Source organism: Callithrix jacchus, chromosome 22 (assembly GCF_049354715.1).
Source record: "Callithrix jacchus isolate 240 chromosome 22, calJac240_pri, whole genome shotgun sequence".
In the NCBI taxonomy this organism is placed as follows: domain Eukaryota; kingdom Metazoa; phylum Chordata; class Mammalia; order Primates; family Cebidae; genus Callithrix; species Callithrix jacchus.
This window is the reverse complement of record NC_133523.1, coordinates 41,599,174-41,626,742: the sequence shown is the minus strand read 5'-3', so window position 1 is coordinate 41,626,742 and position 27,569 is coordinate 41,599,174. Positions and strand designations below refer to the sequence as shown.

Here is a 27,569-nt window from a genome sequence, read left to right as displayed (position 1 = left end):
TCTTGACAGGGTCAGGACTGTGACCTGGAAATTCCCCCTCCAGGAATCTGTGATAAAGAGTATTGAAGTACTCACTCATGGAGATACCCACTGTGGGAGTATTTACAATAGAGGAAAAGGGGAAATGACTCAGATGACCAATGGCAGGTGCGTCGCTGAGTGAGCAGGGGAAGAGAGCTGGCCCACTCGACAGGTTCTAAGGGCTCAGGGGGTGTCCCGCACATAGCGGCACTCTGATACTACGTGAAAACCGACAGGAATACATTACAGGATCCCTGGGCAACTAGCTAAATCGGTTTATGGACAGTGGATTTCACAACAGTCCCGTGTCTATGCTGTCTACTTTATTTCTTCACTGCATGATGGTCAAGAGAATGTCCTTGTTCTCAAGGGCTGAAATATTCACTAAAACAGGGGTAGGCTGGCCACAGAGGCTCACTGGAGCCCAGGAGTTCAAGACCAACCTGGTAAACATGGTAAAACCTTATCTCTACTAAAAACCCCAAAATTAGCTAGGCATGGTGGTGGGCACCTATAATCCCAGCTACTCTGGAGGCTGAGACAGGAGAATTTCTTGAACCCAGGAGGCAGAGATTACAGTGAGCCAAGATTGTACCACTGCACTCCACCCTGGGTGACAGAGCAAGACTCACTCAAAAATAAATGAACAGATTTAAGGGGCAAATGGTTATGATGACTGCAACTTACTCTCAACTGATTCAGACAAAAATGTACACAGAACAAGGGCACTAAGGTCAAGGCAAATGCAGCAAAAGGCTGACCATGGGTACGTGTGTGCGGCAGCCACCACCAATCCCCACCTCCCTGTATTCAATCCCCTCCCACTGCTGGTCTTTGCAGCCAACAAAATTTGGTGGAAGTGATCACATGACACCTCCAAGATTAGTTATAAAAAGCCTGCAGCTCCCATCCTGATCCTTCTCATCTGTTTCTATTGGGTCACTCACTTTGCAGGAAGCCAACCTCTCCATGTCATGTGCTTCCCCTTGGAGAGCCCTCATAGGGTATAACTGAGGCCTCCTGACAACAGCCACACAAGTGAGTGTGGGATCAGTGGGACCTTCAGAGGACCACAGCCCCAGCTGACATCATGACTATAACCTCATGGAAGATCCAGAGCTAGAACCTCCTAACTTCCGGCTTCCTGATGCTTGGAGACCGTGTGAGATAGGTGAATGCCTGCTGTTTTAAGCTGCTGAGTTTGGGGGTAATTTACTGCATAGCAATAGATAAGTAACACGTCTTGTTAAGGAGTAAAGAACTCCCGTGAGCTCTTTGTACTAGTCCTGAAACTTTTTATGTATTTGAAGTCATTTAAATATAAAAAGCTTAAAGATGCTAAAACATTAAAAAATTTTAATCTCATTCTCATTAAAAGTGCACACACACACACACACACACACCCCCCACAACTTAAGTCATACGCCAAATGACTTGCTGGGGAAAATACTTGCAACTCCTGGCACAAAGTTAACCTCTCTCATATATAAAGAGCCTCTAGAAATCACTAAGAATTACAACAGGTGAGAAAAAGGGGCAAAAAATATGACCAGACAGTGCACAGAAAAGGAAACACAGAAGGCTTAAGTATTTTCAGAGCTGCTCAACCTACTTGAAATAAGAGAAATGCACAGCAAAACGCACACTAGGGCACTATTTTTCACACTGGGGTACTGTTTTTCACCCATCACATTAGGAATAAACCCTATGTCTAGTAAAGACACTTGCATATACTACCCGGGAGGTCTAAACTGGCACAATTTGCTACAACTCCAGAGGAATGCAATTGAGCTGTAGCTATCCAAATTATAAATGCACATTAGCTTTAGTCCAGCAGACAGGCTTCCAGGAAGTAAACAGACCTGCACATGGGCTCACACCTGTAATCCCAGCACTTTGGGAGGCTGAGGCGGGCAGATCACCTGAGGTCAGGAGTTCGAGACCAGCCTGGCCAACATGGTGAAACCCAGTCTGTACTAAAAATACAAAAACCAGCTGAGCATGGTAGTGTGTGCCTGTAATCCCAGCTACTTGGAAGGCTGAGGCAGGAGAACTGCTTGAACCTGGGAGGCAGAGGTTGCAGTGAGCCGAGATCGTGCCACTGCACTCCAGCCTGGGCAAAAAGAGTGAAACTCTGTCTCAAAAACAAAAATAAAACAGGTGAACAGGTTATTTGCCGTGGATTTGTGTAGAATGCCAAAATCTGGATGTGGTCTGACGTGCATCAATATGGCATTTCCTGGGCATGTGAACTGTGGCTCTTCTGTACAAAGGATACTTCAAGACTACCACAGCGAACAAGCAAATTCTCTGTTACTGCCACAGTGAGTTCATAATGAGCTCCCTTTTGGGTACAAATGGGAGAGAAATGTAAACCCATATTTGCACTGGGTTGTATATATACAAAGAACTATAAAGGGATACAAAAATCAGGCCAGGTGGCCAGGCGCGGTGGCTCACACCTGTAATCCCAGTACTTTGGGAGGCTAAGGCAGGCAGATCACCTGAGGTTGGGAGGTCAAGACCAGCCTGGCCAACACGGTGAAACCCCGTCTCTACTAAAAATAGAAAAATTAGCTGGGCTTGGTGGTATGTGCCTGTAATCCCATCTACTCCAGAGGTGGAGGCAGAAGAACTGCTTGAACCTGGGAAGTGGAGGTTGCAGTGAGCCGAGATCTTGCCACTGCACTCCACCCCGGACGACAGAGCAAGACTCCGTCTCAAAAAGAGAAAAAAAAAATTAGGCCAGGTTCCGCGGCTCATGCCTGTAACCCGAGAACTCTGGAAGGCTAAGGCAGGAGGACTGCTTGAGCCCAGGAATTCAAGACCGGCCTGGCCAATAGAGCAAGATCTCATCGCTACAAAAATAAAAAAAAATTAGCCAGGCATGGTGGTGCACACCTGTTGATCCAGGTACACAGGAGGCTGAGGCAGGAAGACTGCTTGAGCCCAGAAATTTGAGGCAGTAGGGAATTGTGTAGCTGTGTTTGTACCACTACACTCCAGGCCGGGCAACAGAGCAAGAATCTGTCTCTAAAAACAAAAAAAGTTAAAAAAAAATTTTTTTTTGATCATTGTACCATGTGAATAAAATACCGTATTTAAATTTTTTTTTTTTTTTTTTTTTTTTTGAGACGGAGTTTCGCTCTTGTTACCCCGACTGGAGGAGTGCAATGGTGCGATCTCGGCTCACCGCAACCTCCGCCTCCTGGGTTCAGGCAATTCTCCTGCCTCAGCCTCCCGAGTAGCTGGGATTACAGGCACACACCACCATGCCCAGCTAATTTTTTTTTTTGTATTTTTAGTAGAGACTGGGTTTCACCATGTTGACCAGGATGGTCTCAGTCTCTTGACCTCGTGATCCACCCGCCTCGGCCTCCCAAAGTGCTAGGATTACAGGCGTAAGCAACTGCGTCCGACCTAAAAAATGTTTTAAATAAAATCGGGGTGGCGGGGGCAGGGGGCTAAACACAAACTCCATACCCAAATGTTGCTTCTTCTACAATATTTATATTAGGAAAAACAAAGATAGGCCGGGCGCGGTGGCTCAAGCCTGTAATCCCAGCACTTTGGAAGGCCGAGGTGGTGGATCACTTGAGGTCAGGAGTCCAAAACCAACCTGGCCAACATGGTAAAATCTTGTCTCTTTGAAAATACAAAAGTTGGCCGGGCATGGTGGCGTATGCCTGTGATCCAAGTTCCTTGGGAGGCTGAGGCCAGAGAATTGCCTCAATCCCAGAGGCGAAGGTTGCAGTACGCAGAGATCATGCCACTGCCCTCCAGCCTGGGTGACAGAGAGAGACTCTGTCTCGAAAACAAAAAACAAAACAAAACACAAGAAAAAACGAAAAAAAAAAAAAAGAATTTTTACCAGCTGCTTGCACAATTACATGTGACATATTTTTCTTCTTTGTTCTTTTTTATTTTTTTGACACAGAGTCTCACTCTGTCGCCAGGTGCCAGGCTGGAGTGCAGTGGTGTGACCTCTGCAAAGGTGGCTCACTGCAACCTCTGCCTCCCAGGTTCAAGTGATTCTCCTGCCTGAGCCTCTCGAGTAGCTGGGACTACAGGCGTGCGCCACCACGCCCAGCTAATTTTTGTATTTTAGTAGAGATGGGGTTTCACTATGTTGTCCAGGATAGTCTCAATCTCTTGTGCTGGGATTACAGACATGAGCCACCGCGCCTGGCGTCTTCTTTGTTCTTTTCTGTATTTTCTACATTCTCTAAATGAGCATAAAATTATCATTATTATTATTGGGTCTTCAACTGCTGGCCTCAAGTGATCCCCCCACCTTAGCCTCCCAAAGCAAAAAAGCTACCGAATGAGTGGACTGTTCACGAAGAGATTTCCTCCCTCCCTCCCTCCCTCCCTCTCCCTCCCTCTTTCTCTTTCTTTTTTTCAGAAATGACATCTTGCTATGTTGCCCCGGCTGGCCTCAAACTCCTGGGCTCAAGTAATCCTCCTGCCTCAGCCTCTCCTGAGTAGCTGGGACTACAGGCATGAGGCACCGCGCCCAGCTTACAAGAGATCGCAAGAGCCCCCCGTGGAGAGGCAAGATGCTCAGCTTCACACACCGTTAGAGAAAACACAGGGCGTGTGTCACTTTCCAGCCTGGCAAAGAGCAGGCGGGCTGCGAATCTGGCACGTCAGTAAAGCTGCATGACCAAGCAAAGCCGTCGCCGGCATGAACCTTTTCGAAAAGGTTTAGCACTTTCCATAAAACGGTTGGAAAGCTTATCCTTTGCATCTGGCAATTCTATTTCTAGAAATTTACCCTACAAGTATTTTCACACCTGTATGCGAAGCATGGGTGCAAGAATTTTTTTTTTTTGAGGCGGAGTCTCACTCTGTCGCCCAGGCTGGAGTGCAGTGGTGCAATCTCAGCTCAGTACAACCTCTGCTTCCCAGGTTCAAGTGATTCTCCTACCTCAGCCTCTGAAGTAGCTGGGATTATAGATCCCTGTCACCACACCCAGCTAATTTTTGTTTTTGTTTTTGTTTTTTTAAGAGATGGAGTTTCACTCTTGTTACCCAGGCTGGAGTGCAATGGCACGATCTTGGCTCACTGCAACCTCCACCTCCTGGGTTCAGGCAATTCTCCTGCCTCAGCCTCCTGAGTAGCTGGGATTATAGGCACACGCCACCATGCCCCACTAATTTTTTGTATTTTTAATAGAGACGGGGTTTTACCATGTTGACGAGGATGGTCTCGATCTCTTGACCTCGTGACCCACCCGCCTCGGCCTCCCAAAGTGCTGGGATTACAGGCTTGAGCCACCACGCCCGGCCCTAATTTTTGTATTTTTAATAGAGACAGGGTTTCACCATGTTGGCCAGGCTGGTCTCAAACTCCCGACTTCAAGTGATCGCCTGCCTCGACCTCCCAAAGTGCTAGGATTACAGGTATGAGCCGCCATGCTCATCCAAGAATATCTTATAGGAGTGTTGGTTGTAAATGATGACAAATAACCCCGCTGAAGTATTCCTGAAAAGGGGACTGAATAAAGAAATCATGGTGTGTCCACATCACAGAACACAATAAAGATATCAAAAGAAAGATGCAAACTACAGCCCAGGAGCTAAGAATAGCTTTTACATTTTTAAATCGTTGAAGAAAAAAAATTGTAAGAAGAATACTATTTTGTGACTTGCGAAAATTACATGAAATTCAAATTTCAGAGTCCTTAAATAAAGTTTTATTGGAACACTCCCGTGCTCATTCATTTACATACAGTCTGTGGCTGCTTTTGCACTATAATGACAGAGACCATATGGCCCACAAAAGCCTGAAACGTTTACTCTTGCCTCTTTATAGAAAGTTGCCTGGAAAAATAAACAAGTGAATAAAAATCAAATAAGCAAAAGCAAAGTTTGCCAGGCTTCGTTCCCTGCAGTGCTCTTTCAAAATGCTCAACTCTGTTCTCAAACACTCTAATAATATACATCTATCAATTTACAGATATTAGTTCATTTAACTCTCACAGCTCTACAAAGTAGCCGCTGTTCCTATCATTCTCATTCTGCAGGCAAAGACACGATAGCCTAACAGAGACGCAAGCTGCTCACACAGCCTGCAAGTGGCCAAGTCCTAATTGCCACATCACAACCATTCCCAGACAGTGTTTACAAAAAAAAAAAGAAAAAGAAAAAGAAAAAAGAAAAAAATCCCTGCACGCAGTACCCACTAGTAATGGCTCCAGTCACCTTAGGGGGTTGTGACCAGTGGAGTCTGAGCGAGGTGACTCACGCCTGTAATCTCAGCACTCTGGGAGGCCAAGGTGATCACCTGAGGTCAGGAGTTCGAGACCACTCTGGGCAACATGGTGAAACCCTGTCTCTACTAAAGGTACAAAAATAAGCTTGGTGTGGTGGCGTGTGCCTGTAATCCCAGCTACTTGAGAAGCTGAGGCAGGAGAATCACTTGGACCTGGGAGGTGGAGTTTACAGTAAGTTGAGATTGTGCCACTGCACTCCAGCCTGGGTGACAGAGGGAGGGAGACTCCATCCCCCCCACCCAAAAAAACACCAGTGGAAACAGAGTAGAAAATATTGATGTGTATCACACATTGTAATGATAGGTGTTAGTTCATGACACTTGTATTTCAGCAATATGTGTATATATATACAAATACATATATGTATGCAGGTCCTGCGTGTCGACATACAATGGAGTTCTCATGCTAGGCACAGTGGCTCACCCCTGTAATCCCAGAATTTGGGAGGCTGAGACGGGTAGATCACCTGAAGTCAGGAATTCAAGACCGGCCTGGCCAAAAAAAAGCTCGTCTCTACTAAAAACACAAAAATTAGCTGCATGTGGTGGTGCACGCCTATAGTTCCAGCTACTCAGAAGGCTGAAGCAGGAGAATCACTTGAACCTGAGAGGTGGAGGCTGCAGTGAGCCGAGATCACGCCATTGCACTCCAGCCTGGGTGACAGTTTTAAAAAAATAAAAAAAAAAAAGAAAGAAATTCTTTTTACCTCAGCCTCCCAAGTAGCTGGGATTACAGGCACGAGCCACCATGCCCAGCTAATTTTTGTATTTTTTAGTAGAGATAGGGTTTTACCATTAGCCAGTCTGGTCTTGAACTGCTGACCTCGTGATCCTCCCGCCTTGGCCTCCCAAAGTGCTGGGATTATAGGCTTGAGCCACCGCGCCCAGCCAAAATAAAGAATTCTTATCCCAGGTGGTGTGTCCAGCGAAAAACAGGTCTGAGAGCCAGTGCTCCAAGATATGCTGCTACGTAAGCAAAGCCAGACGCAGGCCGTTGTCTTCGTGCTTCTGTTTGTGTTAACACGGAGGGAAAATGTAAACGTGTGAGCATGCACACACACACACAAATGTGCACACACATGCTGTCAAATCCACCTGGGCCCAGAGAGCACAGAGTTCCGAGTGCAGGGGGTGGAGTTCGGACAGTAAGGGAACCGCTGTTCTTACTAACGACAACAGTCCCCCAGATTGAGAACTGCTATTCCACGCATTCCTGCATGTGCACAGGATAGCAGTTCCCAATCTGGATGATCCTGTCCTCGCCAGGACACACTCGGCTGATCACCCAGTCACATACCCACCCAAGCCATCCATCTGTCCGTCCGTTCAGCCATCCATCTGTCCGTCCGCTTGCCTAACCGGCAAACATTCACCGACCACCTTCTGTCACGCGGGGCACTGCTGCAGGTACAGCTACTGTGGAGGGCCCTACCTTGTGCCTCCCTGCTTGTGTGTGTGTCCCCAAAGAATCGGCTAACCTTCCTTCTCAAAGGTCATCCACATAGTTAGGCACAGTGGCTCACCCCTGTAATCCCAGCCCTGTGAGAGGCCAAGTTGGGAGGATTACTGAGCCCTGGAGTTTGAGATCAGCCTGGACAACATAGTGAGACCCCATCTCTCCCTCTCAAAAAAAAAAAAATTAGCTGGGCGTTGTGGCACGCACCTGTAGTCCCACCTACTTCAGGGGCTGAGGTGGGAAGATAATTTGAGCATGGGAGGCTGCAGGAGCAGAGACTGAACCGCACTCTGGCCTGGGCCACAGAGCCAGACCCTGTCTCCAAGAAAGGAAGCTGAGCTATAGCATCACTGCTGCAACTGCACACTCTTCACCGACGCCAGCTCCGTGCAGCGCCGTTGTGTGAGGTCACTGGTCTTATTCCCATTTTACATGCATAAACCATGCCTCAGAGAGTTCCGCCAAGCATAGCTGGATCCACACCCAGGTCTGGCTTTCTCAAGCTCTGAGTTTTAAGCCAGGCCCTAGCATTTGCCAGCTGGATAACCTTGGCAATCAAATTAATCTCCCTGTGCCTCTATTTCCTCACCTGCAAAATGAGATGATACCACCGACCTGGTGGGGAGTGTGAGGTTTAGAGGAGAGTGCTAGGCTGCCTGTGGTGGCTCACGCCCAGAATCCCAGCACTCTGGGAGGCCGAGGCAGGCAGATCATGAAGTGAGGAGATAAGAGACCATTCTGACTAACACGGTGAAGCCCCGTCTCTACTGAAAATACAAAAAGTTAGCTAGGCACGTGGCGTGAGTGCCTGTAATCCCAGCTACTCGGGAGGCTGAGGCAGGAGAATCTTGAACCCGGGAGGTGGAGGTTGCAGTGAGCTGAGATCGCACCACTGTACTCCAGCCTGGCAGAAGAGCAAGACTCCATCTCAAAACAAACAAACAAACCCGATACAATCATTCATCCACCTAGACTAGCCAAGTTCAACGGTGAGCCAGTGGTGAAGGAGGCACAATCACAGATTGCTGATAAAGATTTTAAACCCATTTATACTCCACAGGGGCGGGGGTAACTGCCGTATCTGTCAGAGATAAAAATGCTACACCTTTAGAGCCAGCAAATTCCTTTTGAAGAACTTATCCCACAAAACAACATACATACAGACTTTCTCTGTAGCCTGGTTCCTAATAGCTACGGATCAGAAGTGACCTAAAAGCCCAACAACAATTTAGATTGGCTAAATAAATACAGCACACGCCCACAGTGAAATACTACACAGTCACATAAGAGCATGAAGAATGGGGCCAGATACCGCGGCTCAAGCCTGTAATCCTAGCACTTTGGGAGGCCAAGGCAGGTGGATCACTTGAGGTCAGGAGTTCGAGACCAGACTGGGCAACATGGTGAAACCCCCTTTCTACTAAAAATACAAAAATTAGCCTGGCATAGTGGCAGGCACCTGTAGTCCCAGCTACTTGGGAGGCTAAGGCAGGAGAAAACTTGAACCTGGGAGGTGGAGGCTACAGTGAGCTGAGATCATGCCACTGCACTCCAGCCTGGGCAATGGAGTGAAACTCCGTCTCAAAAAAAAAAAAAAAAAGAGAGAATGAAGAATGGTCTCCAAGATCAATTTTTTTAAATAATAAAAGATACAATACTGCAGGCAGAGGATGGTACACCCTTTTTGTAAAAACTGAACGCAATAATCCATATTTGATTCCCTTATCGCATTTGTCCAGAACAAATTCGAGAGACCACCGTGGAAGGACAGGGACCTCCGGTTCAGGAGAGGCGGGCTTTCCCCTGTGCACCTTTCTGTACCTTCTGAAATGTGAATTATCTGAATGTATCACATATTCAGAAGTGACAACTAGAATTTCAAGAAATAACAGTGTGTCTTGTATTCCTGCAGAGTATGGGCTCCCCCAGGGCCGGCCCTGGTCTCAGGCAACCATGACTGCTGGGAAACACTGGGGAAATACTTGGGGGGTGAAGGAGAGCTCTGTGTTCCACATCAGCAGGACAGAGACGCAGGCAGGGCGGAGAGCGAGGAGCGGGAGAGCGGGCAGGAGGGGCGAGGCTGGGTCTGTGCTGCGGACATAGGCTGCTGGGGTCCCTCTACCTGGGGGGCCGGAGCCGGGGAAGCCTGGCCGTCGGGAGCCTGATGGCCGAGGCCAGCTCCTTTGGCGACCGGGGTGGCCGGGGCTGGGTCTTGGGCGGGAGGCGGGGCGCTGACTATGACCGAGGCAGGCACGGAGAGGTGGGGGCCCTCTGCGGAGAGGGGCTGCTGGCTCCTCTCCTGCAACGGGCAGCCCACACAGGGTCAGAAAGCTGCCCCTATGGGCCCTCGACCTCCCCACCTGAGACCCCTGCCCCTGCTGATGTTCCCAGGGCTCCAGAGGACGGGGTGGTAGGCAGCCAGGTGGGCGAGTAAGTGCCAGGCACAGAGGCCACGGAGGCCGGAACCCAGGCCGCCCGCTCCATTCTGAGCTCCCGTCAGCCCCTCTGCCAGCTCCACCTTGCCCTGCCTCTCTCCTGCCCCACCTGCCTGTCTGTCCATCCCCAACTTGTCCACTTCCTCTCTGAGATCCCTTTCCTTCCTTGCCTGTCAGCAGGCCAGCCAGGGCCTGCCCTTCTCTGTCAGTCAGTCCCCAGTCCCTCCCCCTATCTGTCAGTCTGCTGTCCCTCTCTGTCTGTCCGTCCAACGGTCCCTCCAGCTGACTAATGAGTTGTCCTGCCCCTCGTCTGTCAGTCAGCCAGCCTGCCTGCCAATCCATCTTCCTGCCAGTTAGGCCAAGGCCCTCGGCCATCTGGCCTCCTCTTAGCGGCCACCTGTGCCATGACTGAGACCCTCCCCCTTGGCTGCCACAGTGCCATCCACTTTTGAATCTTGGCCCCTCTCCCCAGGGCCCTTCCTCCTCCCAAACCCACTGCCTCCTCTGGCACTTGCTCCCCTGCCCCATCCTGCTTACCTGGGGCAGGAACATCTGCAGGGAGTCCTGAGTGAGGATGGCCGTGGGGGCGGCAGAGGGCGGCTGCCCCAGGACGATCTTCTCTGGGCTAGATGCCAGGCCGGGGCTGGGCTGGGGGGTTGTGGCCTGAGGCGGGGCGGCGGCCTGTGGGGTGGGGGCCTGCGGAGGCTGCTGCGCCTGCGGCTGCTGGAGACCCAGGGGCAAGGGTGTGCTGACCGCGGGGGGCGCCTGGGGGGCAGGCTGCACCGTGAGGACCGGCGCGGCCTCCCCGGTGGCGGCAGCAGGGGTAGTCGGCTGCACCAGGCCGTCAGGGGTGTTGAGCATGGCCACGGCGCTGGGAGGCAGGGTGACCCCCTGGAGGACTGTGGTGGCAGCTGGCCCAGTGGGTGCTGGCTGGCTCTGTGTCGGCAGGCTGCCCGCGGCCAGCGACACGGGCATCTGGAAGAGCGCAGGCTGGCCCACCTGGATGGGGGCGGCGGAGAGGATGTGTGCGCTGTGAGCCCCGGAGTGGGGGGCCAACACGGGGCCCAGGCTCAGCGGGCCTGCCAGGTTCTGGTTGGTGAGGATGGGGTTTGCGATGAGCTGTCCTCCCGTGTGGGGGGCAGCGGCTGCCAGGATCTGCCCGCCCACGTTGGCCGGCAGGGCTGAGAGAGACTGCGGTAGCTGGACCGCGGGTGCGCCGGGCAGCAGGAACTGGTTCTGGCCCGGCAGCATGTGCTGGGCGGGGATGACGATGCTGCTGCCTTGGTTCAGGAGGTGGACGCTCATGGGCTTGCTCAGGGCCCCGGGGGGCTGCGGCGGGGCAGCACCAGTGGTGGTGGCCGGCGGCTGCTTGAAGACGTTCGCCTGCAGTGCGGGCGCGGGGAAGCCCGACAGCACCACGTTCTGGCCTGCCTTCCCCGCCGCCATGAACGTCAGGTTCTGAGGAGCCTTGGGCTGCTGCGGGAGCGCCCCCGGCTCGCCCTGGATGGTGAGCGTGGCGCCCGCGGGCGTGAACGGCTTGGGTGTCAGCTGGTAGAGCTTGGGGGGTAGCACCCCCGCGGGCTTGGGCTGGATGGGCGTGGGCGTGCGATGCAGGATCACGTTGGGCGCTGGGACCAGTGGTGAGGAACCCAGGCCGGGGGCCACCGCCAGCGGCTGTCCCGTGGGTGCCCCACTGGACACTGAGGCGGCCCCCGCGCCTCCGAACACAGAGTTCCCATTAAGCGTGGTGGCCACGGCAGCAGGGAGGTTCTTCTGGATGACCAGGCCAGCCCCCTGCGGTGAAACGCCGGCTGACGCCAGGGTCACGGGCTCTGAGGGGCCGGCCGCCGAGGCCAGGTAGCCGCTGACGGGCACCTGCTTGGCCAGGAGCTGGGAGGTGGGCGTGTTGAGCGCCATGACAGGCTGGCCCACCACCTGGATGGGCGCCAGGCCCAGCGTGGCTGCCGTGGCACCCCCAGGGCTGCCATTAGGCAGGCCCTGGAGGCCCGGGATGGGCTGTAGGGTCACGTTGCCCAGGCCCACAGGCTGCAGGAAGGGCTGGACGCTCAGGGCCTTGTTGACCACGTCCTGGGGCGGCACCAGGGCCTGGTGGGTCAGCACAGTAGGGGGGGCCTGCAGCCCCAGGAGGTCAGTGCTGCCCGGGAAGAGGGCCTGGGGCCCCGCAGCCACAGCCGCTGCCCCTCCAGCACCTGTCGGGCCTGCCCCGCCATCTGCAGGCTGCAGGGTGGGCAGCTGGAAGGGACCCAGGTCCAGCTCAGCCTCAGCCTCCAGCGTCTGCTCCGTGATGTTGGCTTCTTGGAGGCTCTGCTGGAGGATGTCACAGGGCTGGTCAGCGCCCCCACCGCCCCCGCCGCCGCCCCCTGTCGCAGGAGAGCCCAGGATGTCATCTTCCAGGAAGTCTAGGTCCACACTGGGGGCTGGCTGGTTGGGCTCTGGGTTCAGGTGGTTGCCAGAAGCTTCTTGCACGTGGAGCTGGAGGCCACGAAAGGTGGGAAGGAAAGAGCTGAGGTTAGCAAGGGGCTAGGCTCAGGCCACCGCTGCGGCAAAGAATGCTCAGGTGACAGGGCAGCCATGGTCAAGAAAGAACATTCCTGCCTGGCAGGGTGGCTAGCGCTTGTAATCTCAGCACTTTGGAAAACTGAGATAGGAAGATGGCTTGAGCCCAGACGTTTGAGACCAGCCTGGGCAACACAGTGAATCCCTGTCCCCATAAAAAAATTTAAAACAAAAAGAAAAATTAGGCAGGCGTGGTAGCATGTGCCTGCGGTCCTTGCTACTTGGGAGGCTGAGGTGGGAGGATCACTCGAGCCCAGGATTTTGAGGTTGCATAGTGGAGCTAGGAGCGCACCGTGATCCTCCAGCCTGGGCGACAGGGCTAGCCCCTGTCTACAAAAAAAAAAATAAAGAAAGAAAAAAAGAAAAAAGAACATTCCATCTTCAAGTGGCTGGACCCGGGATCAAATCCCAGCTCTGCTAAGGCCTAGCTGTGTAACCTAGGGCTTGATCTGACCTCAGTTTCTCCATCTGTACTCATCAGTAAAATGTCATTTAAAAAACTATTGTTGGCCAGGTACAGTGACTCACGCCTGTAATCTTAGCACTTCGGGAGCCTGAGGTGAGAGGATTGCTTAAGCCCAGGAGTTCGAGGCTAAGTGAGCTATGATTATGCCACTGCACTCCAGCCTAAGTGACAAGAGTAAAGATTCTGTCTCAAAAACCAAAAAGAAAGTCCAGGCACGGTGACTGAGGCAGGACTTTGGGAGGCTGAGGCAGGCAGATCACTTGAGGCCAGGAGTTTGAGACCAGCCTGGCCAACATGATGAAACCCTGCCTCTACTAAAAATACAAAAACTAGCTGGGCATGGTGGCTCACACCTGCAGCCCCAGCTACTTGGGAGGCTGAGGCAGGAGAATGGCTTGAACCCGGGAGGTGGACGCTGTAATGAGCTGAGATCCTGCCCCTGCACTCCAGCCTGGGCGACAGAGCGAGACTCCATCTCAAAAAAACAAAACAGAAATAAATAAAAACGAGCAACTACTGTTTAAATGGTCATACGGGCCTACAACACTTATCCGTAATTACAAAACCTGAAAAGGTCTAAGAGCTGGGACTGTTTTCATAGCTCTTTTGGCAGCAAAACCTGACTAGAACCGACATGGCACTTTGGGTGGGATCCATCTACCCACACGATGTGGCTTCGTAGGTCTGGCCACCAAGAGGCAAGCCTGTGACATTACACACACAACACACACCTGGTACTGCTTTTCCAGAATTTGAGAAATTCGAAATTCTGAAACACGCCTGGCCCTAAAGGTTTCCGACAAGTGGTCGCAGTTCTGGTGGCATCAAGCTCACGTCAGCAGTGAGGGCTCCCATTTGTGAGCCTTCATGCCAACCGCACTGTGAGCTCAATGCTTTTTAAGTGCTTTTCACACTCTCCTGAACTGCAACCCAGCACACGCATGGAAAAATGACCGCTTGCACATGTGTAGAAAGCCCCACAAACAATACTTATGATACAGCAGTTTGTTTGTTTTGTGACGGAGTCGCGCTCTGTCATCCAGGCTGGAGTGCTGTGGCGCAATCTCCGCTCACCGCAATCTCTGCCTCCCGGGTTCAAGCGATTCTCCTGTCTCAGCCTCCCGAGAATCTGGGACTACCGGCACGTGCCACCACGCCTGGCTAATTTTTTGTATTTTTAGTAGAGATGGGGTTTCACCATGTTGGCCAGGAGGATCTCGATCTCCTGACCTCGTGATCTGCCCACCTCGGCCTCCCAAAGTGCTGGGATTACAGGCGTTAGCCACCGCGCCTGGCGATACGGTGCCATCCACCAGTTCATCTCCACCAGTGCCTGCCCAGATAACCCATCAAAACCCGCAGCTTCCAAGATTCTCAGTAAATCCACAGAGGCCTCACAGTAGCACCTGCCACGAGAAGCATCATCTATCATCAGCACTGTCATTACTACTGTCCATGCTGTCGTTTTTGGTGAGTCCCATGAGGCAGGTGCTGGTCCCTTCCTCATGCCACAGGTGAGAGTACTGCCTGGGTCAACCAGCGGTGGGTGGAGGGAGCAGCAGGCAGACGGGGCTCTGGCTCGGCCTCCGACAGACTGAGGACCAGGCAGGCCACTGTGACCCCCTCATCTCTTATGTGCCACAGCGAACCTGCGCCCTGGGATGTGCCTATGAAAATTCACTGACGTCACCTTCAGAGAGTGTTCAGAACCTGACCACGGACCTCAGGGTATGTGAAAATGATGGTAACGGTAACAAGTGTGATCACAACAACAGGATCACTGCTGTTACTGGGCCTGCAAATGCATCAAGGTTATACAAATTATTACGTTTCCTCGCCATTTATATTACGAAAGGTAAGCTATCTGGAAGATGATACAGTGTGAGAACTACATGAAGACGACCGTCAGTGTTTGGTGAGTGTGATGATGATGAAGAGGGAAGGTGGGGAGGGTGAGGGGGAAGGAGGAAGGCGAGGCAGGGAGAGGGGAGGCCTAAGGAAAAGGAGGAGGAGGAAAAGGTAAGCGGGGGAAGGCAGCAGCAGAAGAGGGAGAAAAGGGAAGGGGTAGCCACCGTGGTGTGGACAGCTGGCACTTTGTCATGGGACCAGCACAGTCAGGCACACAGTAGGTGCTCAATAAATGTCCTCTGCCTTGCCCACTCTGGGCTTTGCTCAGCACCTGTCTTGACTGTCCAGGTGAAGACTAAGTCTGTAGGTGACAAGGCCCCTCCCCTAGGTCACACCCTGCCACGGCCGAGGTGGGCAGGACCCCGCGCTCCTCCAGCCCCCTGCTCTCTAGAGCAGTGCACATCTGCTTCATCTCCCCAAAACCGCTCTGCACCAGCTGCTCCAGGGCTCCAAGGCCTCGGGGACCCCCACCTCTTCCCCGAGGGGCCTGCAAGGCGCGGTTGGCCTTGCCCACGTTGGCCACCTCCAGGGTCCCTCAGCTCTGCTCCGTTCTGCACTGCCAGAGTGGTCCAGCCACCCTCGGTGGCCCACCCCTTGCCCTCCTCCCATCAACAGCCCTCAGGAGATGAGCCCAAGCCTCCCTTCTTGCTCCAGGGATCCCTCCTACTGGCAGCCCGGAGAGCTCAGGGGATGACTGGGAGCCATGACACTTACCCCAGGACCTTCATAGAAGGCACTTTGGGCTTCGCCAGGATTATCCAGGAGGTCATCACTGTCGAGCTGCAAGAAGACCCACCCCGTCCAAGGTCAAAGGTCAGCAGGGCAGGCCCATGCTCTGGGGCAAAAATCAATTTAGGGTCACTCGAGACAAAAAGACGAGGGGTGGGATGGGAGAGGGCTGGGGGTATGGGAAACTGTCTGCCTGCTCCTCCCACCGGAAAGAGACCCCAAAGCCAGGGGCTCAGGTGCCTGCTTAAAACCCAAGGCATCCCCAGCGCTGAGTCCCAGAGCCTGGCCTGCGAAGCTCTCCTGCCGTGCCTGCCTTGAATTCCAGAACCTAGAAGCTAGCCTCCATGCCTCTGCCCAAGCTGTGCCCTGCCAGCGGCCCCAGTCTCCCCTGTAGCACAGCCTTTGGAGTGGCCACCTGTGCCACCTCCTCCAACGGCTCCTTCTCACTGAGTACTCCTTTCTCAAGGCAGTCCGAGCACCTGGCACGCCCACAATTGAGAAGCCATGCGGTGCTGTCTGTGGAAGGGCAGGGCCGTATTGGATTCCCAGCACCATCCTTAGCACCCGGAAAAGGCCCTGGCATCCACTTAAGTGCCCAGTGAATGTCTGGCCATGGCTGGGGCCTCCCTCATTTCTTGTTCCAGCTGGACATCTCTCTACAACCCCAACTTGGACATCTACCAGCACCACCTGGACTTCTGGAATCTTCCCCAAACTCCCAAGCTCAGAAAATGGCACTAGAATCCACTCAGTTGCTCAAGCCGAAATCCAGAAGCCATGCTGGACACTCTCTGCCCCTCAGCATCGAATCCACCAGCAAGTCTAGTTGATGCCACCTCCCACATAGATCCCAAATACAGTGCCGCACGCCTGCCCTGCTGCGTGCACCATGACCCAGGCCACCATCATCCCACTGCTCGTGCTTCTGCTCTACAAATTATTTGATACCTCTCCTCTTTCAAGAGGTGGAGTTCAATTCTCCTCCCTCTGAGTGCTGGCTGGACTGAGTGACTGGCTTCTAGTGAATAAGTGTGATGGAGGAAGACGTGGGACTTTGGAGACTGGGTCATTAAGGGCACTGTGGGTTCCTCCTGTGTTCTCTCTCAGCTCACTTGTTCGGGGGAAGCCAGTTGCCATGCTGTGAGGACCCTCAAGCAGCACTATGGAAAGGCCCTTTCGGTGAGGAACTGAGGCCTCCTGCCAACAGCCACAAGAATGAGTCCTGGTGGAAGCACATCTGCCAGCCCCAGTCAAGCCTTCGGATGACAGCAGCCACAGTTCACGGCTTGACTGCAGCCTCATGACAGTCCCTGAGCTTGAACCACCCAGCTAAGCTGCTCCCAGATTCCTGACCCTCAGACACTGCAAGAGCACTAACAAATGCTGAAGGCACTGCTTGCCGGGATAATCTGTTACACAGCCACAGAGCTGCTCAGAGCTCAGCAGACTTCCACTTTTCCTTATTTTGTTCCATTCTCTGGGGAGCAAATCAAATATGGCATTCTCCTGTTTAAAAGCCCATCAGAGCTGCCCGTCACATTCAGAATAAAAATAACAACTCCTCTCACAGGGGATTCCAGGCCTGCATAACCTGGTGACTTTTCCCTACTACAGTCCCACTTCCTACTAGTTTCCCCTTCAGTTTGGCCCCACCAGCCTCCCTTCTGTTCCTCAGCCATGCCAAGCTCACTCCCACCTTTGAATCTGCTCTTCCCCCTGCCAGGAGCACCTGGCCTGAACACCTCCCTGTGATCCTTCAGGTCTCACCTTCAATACCTCCCCCATGTGTCCCTCCCTGGCCGCATTGTCTAAAGGGGCCCCTGGGACCCATTCATTTTCTTGAAAACCTCTTTCATTGTGCAAATGACATTATTTTTTATAATACTCTACATGGTACTTTTCGCCATCACCTTTATTAGTGACCGGTTTCTTTGTTTACCAAGGAGGTGTACATGGTAGGAGGACAGGGGTTTACCGTGAGTTTTGCTCAAGGCTGTAAACTCAGGTGCCTGGCGTTAGAAGGCACAAGGCAGACGGCCACTACATCAAGGGGCATGTCTCCCACTGTCCCTCACTCCCAGTTATACAGCCCCCACCCAGGGAATGCCTCTCCCTGCGCCAATGCTCACCTTCTCGGATCCATGCAAGAAGTCATTGAGGGCCTGTGGGTCACTGGAAGAGAAGAGGAAGAGACGCTGAGGAGGTAAGGAGCTGGGGAGGGGAGGAAGGGGAGGGGGTTCAGACAGAGGGGTGGCGGTGGGGGGAGCCCGTTACTCACCAAATCACGTCTAGTAAGCATCTCCCATCCTCATCATCCATCGCCACTGGATGGGGTGGGGTCAGGAAGAGGGCGAGGGAGACAAGGTTAGATTTTGGCAGCTTGCCTGGCCCCCTCCCTTCAGGGGAGCCCCCTGGAGGGGGTCAGAGTTTCTGTTCCCTTGAGTCCATGGGGATAGATGGGGACAAGGAACACCTCCCAGGTGCCCTCCCAGCCAGAAACACCTGACCAGGGACAGGGTCCTTTTCCTCCCCCAACTCTCCCAGCCCCTGATGATGATATCACCTGAGACTAAGTGAGTCCTGACTGTGCTTCACACACACTGAGCTAATCCTCCGGGTATCGAAGGAGGCGCCCTGCGGCCTGTACTTTGCAGAGGAGAACTGGAGGCACCAGGACGGTCATCCTCCGTCTCCCAGGAAGCAGGTGGCAGAGCCAGGCCTGGAACCTAGGAAGCCTGGCTCCCGAGCCTGCCCTTCACCACCCGGCTGTCCTGTCTCCCTGGACATGGGGCGTGTGGTGAGAGTCTGCCCTACATATAAACGGGTGAAGGAATGAGGGAGCCAGTGTAGGCAACAAGAAGGGCTTTGTGGCTCAAGGCTCTGGGTGGTCCTTGAAGACGTCTGTAGTATGTTACCAAAGAAGAGGAGGGTGGTGGGGAAACTGAGGCAGAAGCAAGGGAGAGGGGTCATGAGGATGGCCGCTCTGAGTCAGAGAAGCACTGGGGCGAGGTTGAGCCCATGATCTGAATGATGAGGATGAGGATGGCTAACATCTCTCGAGTGCTCGCTAGGTGCCAGGCACTGTCTGAGCACTTCAGTGATGTTAGCTTGTGCCACCCCCATGGGGAAGGGATGGTTAGTCCCATCTGACACAAGGGGAAGCAGATGCTCTATGTATTTAGCCATCCACCCTCCCATCCATCTAGCCTTTGTCACTTCAAACACCCCTCCAAATATTCCTCCCACCCTCCAAAACAGCCCTCCCTTCCCTGCCTCCATCCATCCATCCTCCTCTTCATCCCTCCAAACATTCAACCAGCCCTCAGAAACATTTAACCAGCCAACCGTCCCTCCAAAGCTTCCTCCTTCCTCCCTCCAGCCATCAGTCTCTTCTGCCCTCCATCCTTCCACCCATCTACCTACCCATCCTCCATCCTTCCATCCTCCTACCCATCCTCCATCCTTCCATCCTCCTACCCATCCTCCATCCTTCCACCCATCTACCTACCCATCCTCCATCCTTCCACCCATCTACCTACCCATCCTCCATCTGTCCACCCATCTACCTACCCATCCTCCATCCTTCCACCCATCTACCTACCCATCCTCCATCCTTCCACCCATCTACCTACCCATCCTCCATCCTTCCATCCTCCTACCACCCATCCTCCATCCTTCCATCCTCCTACCCATCCTCCATCCTTCCACCCATCTACCTACCCATCCTCCATCCTTCCATCCTCCTACCCATCCTCCATCCTTCCACCCATCTACCTACCCATCCTCCATCCTTCCATCCTCCTACCCATCCTCCATCCTTCCACCCATCTACCTACCCATCCTCCATCCTTCCACCCATCTACCTACCCATCCTCCATCCGTCCACCCATCTACCTACCCATCCTCCATCCTTCCACCCTCCTACCCATCCTCCATCCTTCCACCCATCTACCTACCCATCCTCCATCCTTCCACCCATCTACCTACCCATCCTCCATCCTTCCATCCTCCTACCCATCCTCCATCCTTCCACCCATCTACCTACCCATCCTCCATCCTTCCATCCTCCTACCTATCCTCCATCCTTCCACCCATCTACCTACCCATCCTCCATCCTTCCATCCTCCTACCCATCCTCCATCCTTCCACCCATCTACCTACCCATCCTCCATCCTTCCATCCTCCTACCCATCCTCCATCCTTCCACCCATCTACCTACCCATCCTCCATCCTTCCACCCATCTACCTACCCATCCTCCATCCTTCCATCCTCCTACCCATCCTCCATCCTTCCACCCATCTACCTACCCATCCTCCATCCTTCCATCCTCCTACCCATCCTCCATCCTTCCACCCATCTACCTACCCATCCTCCATCCTTCCATCCTCCTACCCATCCTCCATCCTTCCACCCATCTACCTACCCATCCTCCATCCTTCCATCCTCCTACCCATCCTCCATCCTTCCACCCATCTACCTACCCATCCTCCATCCTTCCATCCTCCTACCCATCCTCCATCCTTCCACCCATCTACCTACCCATCCTCCATCCTTCCACCCATCTACCTACCCATCCTCCATCCTTCCACCCATCTACCTACCCATCCTCCATCCTTCCACCCATCTACCTACCCATCCTCCATCCTTCCATCCTCCTACCCATCCTCCATCCTTCCACCCATCTACCTACCCATCCTCCATCCTTCCACCCATCTACCTACCCATCCTCCATCCTTCCACCCATCTACCTACCCATCCTCCATCCTTCCACCCATCTACCTACCCATCCTCCATCCTTCCACCCATCTACCTACCCATCCTCCATCCTTCCACCCATCTACCTACCCATCCTCCATCCTTCCATCCATCTACCACCCATCCTCCATCCTTCCACCCATCTACCTACCCATCCTCCATCCTTCCATCCTCCTACCCATCCTCCATCCTTCCACCCATCTACCTACCCATCGCCCCGTCCTTCTATCCATCTACCTGCTTATACCTCCATCCTTCCAAGCTCTCATCCAACCACCCCTCCTTCCCTTTGCCAAACACCCACACAGACCCATCCTTCCAGTCACTCGTCCCTCCATCTCTTCCTGCACCCTCTGCCCACCTCTCCTCCCAAAGACACACAAAATACACAATGGGAAAGAAGATCCAGCATTGAATGGTGGGAATTTACAGCTCAGAACCATGGAGTGCCCTTACTCTCTTTTTCCCTTGGGGTAGGAGATCCCAAACCTCACTGACAGTGTGACAACTGCCATGGGTCACCATCCCCACCCAAAAACCCCATATATGAAATCTTACATGCACCCTTGACTGGTTCACAACCCCTCACCCTGACAAGTACACTGTCAACTCCCCTAACGGGTGGACTCCTCAGTGACACCCTCAGGTCCCCCATCCCCAACGCTGTTACATAATGAAGAGCCCTGGCCAGGGACCTCCCACATGGGCTGGGGAGGGGGGCGGTATTTGCTGAATCATGCTGTGAAAAATCTGATGACACATGCACATTTCACGCCAAAACATGCATGTGGGTGAAAAATGTGACACATACTTTCCCAGGGTTCACAGATGCCCCTCCCTTCAGCACAGACAGAGACACATGCATCCCTGGAGCCCCACACGCCAATTACTCTCCCTCTCAGGGGCTGGCTGTGGGGACTGTCCCAAAGGAGGCTCCTCTTGCTGCCTTAGGAAGCGGTGAGGATGTGCTCTCGCCTACCCCACATCCCCTGTGGCCCCTCCAGGCTTCCTTTCCTGGTCTTACCACGTCCACGACCAAAGAGCCCCTTCCCTCCCCAACCCGCCCACAGAGGGCACGAAAAGGCATGGTCTGCAAAGAATCTGGAGAAGAGGGAAAAGGGGCAGGGAGGAAGATTTTGCCTGCAGCTAATGCAGAGGCCGGGGGATGGCCCAGGTGACCCAGGGGGCCCGGGTGGGAGAGGAAAGAGCCGGAGATGTTGCTTAGCTAGGCTCTGCCAGGAAGGAATGCTCCTTCCTCATCCAGGGGCCAGGGTGGGGCTGGGGAGGTGGAATGAGACATAGCTGCCCCTCCAAGAACAAACAGGGATGCTTTGCTGGTTACCTGCGCTACAAACGAATCATGAAGGGAAGGAGGGGCGTGTCCACTCCAGGTCTACGCGGGGCCCCCAGCTGGGGACTTGGAGAGAGTCCTCTTGGGGGCCAGCTGTGGAGAAAATGAGAGGCAGGTAGTGAGTCAATAAGTCAGATAAAAGGAAAGAGACGTGATCAAAGACGGACAGAGCTATGGAAGGCAGACGGGAGAGGGATGGACTAAGGAGGGGACGAAAGAAAGACGGGTGGCTGAAACGGCGACGTTGAAGTGAAGTTTAAAAACAGATACAAGTTTAAAATCACACAACACTGCTGGTGCGGTCATTCATGCCTGTAAACCTGACGCTTTGGGAGGCTGAGGCAGGCGGATCATGAGCTATAGAGTTCTACCAGCCTGTCCAACACCATGAAATCCCGTCTCTACTAAAAATACAAAAAATTAGCCAGGCATGGTGGCAGGTGCCTATAATCCCAGCTACTCAGGAGGCTGAGGCAGGAGAATTGCTTGAACCTGGGAGGCGGAGGTTGCAGTGAGCTGAGATCACAACACTGCACACCAGCCTGGGCAACAGAGCAAGACTACGTCTCAAAAAAAAACCCAAAAAGATACAAGTTTAAAATGACACAAAATTACTAGCATGGTGGCACATGCCTGTAAACCCAGTACTTTGGGAGGCTGAGGCAGGAGGATCGCAGGAGTTCAAGACCAGCCTGGCTGGGCAACACAGGGAGATCTTGTTACTACAAAATGAAATTGTTTTTGGCTGGGCACGATTGCTTGCCTACAGTCCCAGTTACTCAGGAGGCTGAGGCAGGAGGATCGCTTGCACCCAGGAGGTCAAGGATGCTGTGAGCTAGGATTGTGCCACTGCGCTCCAGCTTGGGCGACAGTGAGACCCTGTCTCAAAAAAAAAGTACCCAGGAGGTCAAGGATGCTGTGAGCTAGGATTGTGCCACTGCGCTCCAGCCTGGGCGACAGTGAGACCCTGTCTCAAAAAAAAAAAAAATCAAAATCACACAGAACAACACTATATATACCAGTATCCCATGTGTATATTACATATATGTAGCACACACACTATGGCATGTAACATTACACTAAGTCATGTACTGGCACTCCAGTCTAACAGGATGTAGCCAGTCTTGCTCTCTGCAGTAGAGTCTAGAGAGTCACAGTGGACACGGAGGTGCTTCTCCTGGGGGAAGCTCGAGGCTGGGTTGCTGCCAGGCTCTGGCACGAGGTTTTTCGCCCATCAGTCGATGCAGCACCTTGACATACACGTGTTTCTGTACGAAGACATCTTATTTAATGCATCCTGTTGATTGATTCCCATTGAACTCACGGCCAACAGGATGGTAACTCCACCCGAAGGAAGCTTCTCTAACACAGGTGTTTTCTCCAGCAGGCACACAGCCCTTAGGAACACCAGACTTCTGCACCCTGCTTGGAGCCATTTTATTATTTATTTATTTATTTACTTATTTTATTTTATTTATTTAAATTTTTTTGAGACAGCGCCTCGCTCTGCTGCCCAGGCTGGAGCAGTGGCATGATCTCGGCTCACTGCAACCTCTGCCTTCCGGGTTCAAGCAATTCTCCTGCCTAAGCCTCCCAAGTAGCTGGGATTACAGGCACACACTACCACACCCAGCTAATTTTTGTATTTTTAGTAGAGATGGGCTTTCATCATATTGCCCAGGCTGGTCTCAAACTCCTGACCTCGTGATCCACCCGTCTCAGCCTCTTAAAGTGCTGGGATTACAGACGTGAGCCACCACACCCAGCTCTATGCTTTTATTTTTTGTGAGACAGAGTCTCGCTCTGTCACCCAGAATGATGTGATCTCAGCTCACTGCAACCTCCACCTCCTGGGTTCAAGCAATTCTCTTGCCTCAGCCTTGCGAGTAGCTGCGATTACAGGCATATGTCACCACGCCCAGCTAAGTGGAGACAAGTTTTCACCATATTGGCCAGGCTGGTCTAAAACTCCTGACTTCAAGTGATTCACCCACCTCAGCCTCCCAAAGTGTTAGGAACAGGTGTGAGCCACTGCCCCTGGCCTAGGGGCCATTTTAAATAGAGAAATCAGCAATAAGAAGCACAAAGACAGCAAGGCGTGGTGGCTCATGCCTGTATCCTGGCACTTTGGGAGGCTGAGGCAGGCAGATCACTGAGGCTGAGGCCAGGAGTTTGAGACCAGCCTGGCCAACGTGGCAAAATCCCATCTCTATTAAAAACAGAAAAAAAGCCCGGCATGGTGACGGGTACCTGTAATTGCAGCTATTGAGACATGAAACTGCTTGAACACAGGAGGCGGAGGCTGCAGCGAGCTGAGATCGCGCCGCCCGCACTGCAGCCTCGGTGACAGAGCGAGACTCCGTCTCAAAAAATAAAAATGAAAAGAGGTCCACAAAGATGTGAAAAACACAGCAGTCAACAGACTGCAAAAAGGACCCTGCTTTGCAATCTGAGCGGAAACGAGGAGTCAGAGCGCCGCTGGGCCCGACTCGGCGGGAACCTGCAGGGCCGGCGTCGTTTCTTTGGCCGCTCTACCCCCTTCTGCAAATGGCCAGCACTGCTTGGAGGCGAAATGTTCGCGAGTCAGTGAATTTGCACATATGGGATCCGTGAAGAACGAGGACGGACTGGAACGGTGATGATAACCCACCCAGACTGCGGGGCCACCCTGTGCTGGGTGCTGGTTTAGGTACCTGGCATGTATAACTCATTCCGCTTTCCCTAAGTCCCAAGAGGCAGGTGCTTCTGTGATCCCTACCCAGTAGATGAGGAAACAGGCTCAGAGAGCTTAGTCATCTGCCTAACATCCTGTAGCTGGTAAGGGGCCCAGCTGCAATTTGTTATTTTATTTTTTGCTCTTGTCGCCCAGGCTGGAGTGCCATGGCACGATCTCAGCTCACTGCAACCGCCACTTCCCAGGTTCAAGTGATCCTCCTGCCTCAGCCTCCCGAGTAGCTGGGATTATAGGCATGGAGGCATGCACTACTACGTCCAGGTAACTTCTGTATTTTTAGCAGACATAGGGTTTCACCACATTGGCCAGGAAGGTCTCGAACTCCTGACCTCAGCTGGTCCGCCTGCCCCAGCCTCTCAAAGTGCTGGGATGACAGGCGTGAGGCACTGTGCTCAGCCCAGGCTGGGATCTGAACCCAGGCAGACTAACTACAGAAGTCCCGCCCTTAACCACTACCCCACAGGCCACCCTCTCCTGCTACTTCTCTCGTAGGCTCTGAAACAAATACAGCAGAAACGTTTAGAGAGTATCGCGGGGCTGCGTGATGGGGCTGTGCGCCTCTGTTATTTTGTGGATGCCTGGAATGCTTCAGATTGGAAAAGGTGATAAAGTGATTGGCATGGAAGAGGGAGGAAGGAACAACAGTAGCAAGTGGCTCTCCCTCTTCCTCTTAGGTCCCGACACCAGATAGATCCAGAAAGCAGATGTCGCAAGAACCTGGAACACAGGATTCTTTTCCTCTGGAATCCGGGTGCCCTTACTTCTGGCCTGGAGGTGTGCACGAGCTCCCAAGATGAAGGATTCACGTCTGTTCATGCCTCCTCCCTGGCTCTGGCAAGTGTGGCCCAAGCTCTGTGCATGTCCTACCTACCAGCAGAATTAGAGACAGGAGGGGGGCAGCTCCGGTGGGCCTTTTGCAAACCAGTCCCAAGGGGGAATTTCCAAGTGGGGGCTGCAGAGCTCTCAGTGAGGATTTTGTGTTCGTGTGCTTTCATTCTAATGACAACATTAAAGACACGAATGGGAACTTCCTGGGGAGAGGGAAATGTGCCGTGTTGTGACTGAGGCATAGTTATACGAGTGTTCAGAGTTTCACAGCTGGGCCAGGCACGATGGCTCACGCCTGTAATCCCAGCACTTTGGGAGGCCGAGGAAGGCGGATCATGAGGTCAGGAGATGGAGACCATCCTGGCCAACACGGAGAAACCCCATCCCTACTAAAAATACAAAAATTAGCATGGCGTAGTGGCATGCACCTGTAATCCCAGCTACTTGGGAAGCTGAGGCAGGATAATCGCTTGAACCCAGAGGCAGAGGTTGCAGTGAACCGAGATCACACCACTGCACTCCAGCCTGGGCGTCAGAGCAAAACTCTGTCTCAAAAAAAAAAAACACCTCACCAGAATTTAACAGCTCGGATTTGTATGTTTCAACACAGGAAATTTTATTTCAAAAAACTAAAAAGGAGGGAGGTGTGGGTAGCTCACACCTGTAATCCCAGCCGAGGCAGAGAGGCTGAGGCAGGAGGGTGGCTTAAGCTCAGGAGTTGGAGAACCAGCCTGAGCAACACAGCAAAACCTTATCAAATCAGCCACATGTGGTGGCGGTACCTGGGGTCCAAGCTACTCAGCAGGCTTGAACAGAAATGCTCAGACGCTACTGCAGGGCTGGGTGGCGGCGGCGTGCACCTCTGTTATTTTGTGGATGCCTGGGATGCCTCGGATTGGGAAAGGTGATAAAGTGACTGGCATGAGAGAGGGAGCATGGCCTGGGCTAGAGAGGCAGAGGCTGCAGTGAGCCAAGATCACTCCACTGCACTCCAGCCTGGGTGACCGAGGGAGAACCTGTCTCTAAAACCAAAATGCCAATTATCAGCATTGGCAGCATCATCCTGGAGGGGTGGTGATGGAAGAAAGAACAGCAGAACGCTGGGAACGGCTGCAGCAGGCGATGGATCGATCCCTGGGGCTTCCTCACACTGTTCTATCTACTTGGCCTATTTTGGAAACTTTCCATAACAAAAAGGCCAGGCACAGTCCTTTATGTCTGTAATCCCAGCACTTTGGGAGGCCGAGGCATTGAAGACCAGCCTGGCCACTTGGTGAAACCCCATCTCTACTAAACACACAAAAATTAACTGGGTGTGTGGTGGCACATTCATGTAATCCCAGGAACTTGGGAGGCTGAGGCACAAGAATCACTTGAATCCAGGAGGCGGAGGTTACAGTGACCTGAGATCATGCCACTGCACTCCAGCCTGGGTGACCAAGCAAGACTCTGTCTCAAAAAATAAAGAGACAGGAAGGTCTGGGGTTCCTCTTAGATGCTCCCCAACTTCAGGTGCCTGGGCTGGCATCTATGTCTCCCATCAGGCTGATGCCAAGAGGCCCTGTGGGGTGACAGTGCCAGGCACAAGTTCTGGGCCTCAAATCTCCACTCCCCAACAAACTGGCTGGGTGACCTTGGGCAAGTGACTTTGTCTCTCTGGGCCTCAATGTCTTCCTCTATAAAATGGGCACAACCATGTCCTCACCTCTCATGTGGCAGGGCAGAGGCACAAAGAACAGGGCCTGGTCTGTGGTTTGAGCATAACTGATGCCAATACATTTTTTGAAGTCAGATTTTTCTTATTTTCTAAAGACAGGGTCTTGCTATGTTGCCCAGGTACCCAGGCTGGTCTCAAACCCTTGGGCTCAAGTGGTTCTCCTGTCTCAGCCTCCCAAGTAGCTGGGACTCCAGGCCCCCAGCACAGTGCCCAGCCCAGGATGTTGATCTCATTGGTACTAATGTTATTTCATGAGTGTTTTTAAACACGGCCAGCTAATGAGAAAAGCTCAGAGGTGCAGGGGCCTTGGCTTC

The 27,569-nt window shown here is 53.0% G+C and overlaps 1 protein-coding gene across 12 annotated transcripts in view; it reads right to left on the bottom strand.

Moving 5' to 3' along the window:
- The window catches only part of BICRA (BRD4 interacting chromatin remodeling complex associated protein), a 99,020-nt gene that overhangs the window by 10,363 nt on the left and 61,088 nt on the right, over positions 1-27,569 (bottom strand). For 5 of the 12 annotated variants that reach the window (XM_035287419.3, XM_035287421.3, XM_035287418.3 and 2 more), the window contains exons 2-7: positions 21,968-22,069; positions 18,148-18,193; positions 17,999-18,041; positions 15,855-15,920; positions 10,727-12,682; positions 9,877-10,053 (exon numbers count right to left, since the gene is read on the bottom strand). In XM_035287419.3, coding sequence (XP_035143310.1) covers positions 9,877-10,053; positions 10,727-12,682; positions 15,855-15,920; positions 17,999-18,041; positions 18,148-18,188 — 2,283 coding nt within the window. In that variant the 5' untranslated portion in view covers positions 18,189-18,193; positions 21,968-22,069. The remainder of the gene's footprint in view (positions 1-9,876; positions 10,054-10,726; positions 12,683-15,854; positions 15,921-17,998; positions 18,042-18,147; positions 18,194-21,967; positions 22,070-27,569) is intronic. The other 7 variants (XM_035287422.3, XM_078360243.1, XM_035287425.3 and 4 more) reach the window with 3 other exon arrangements.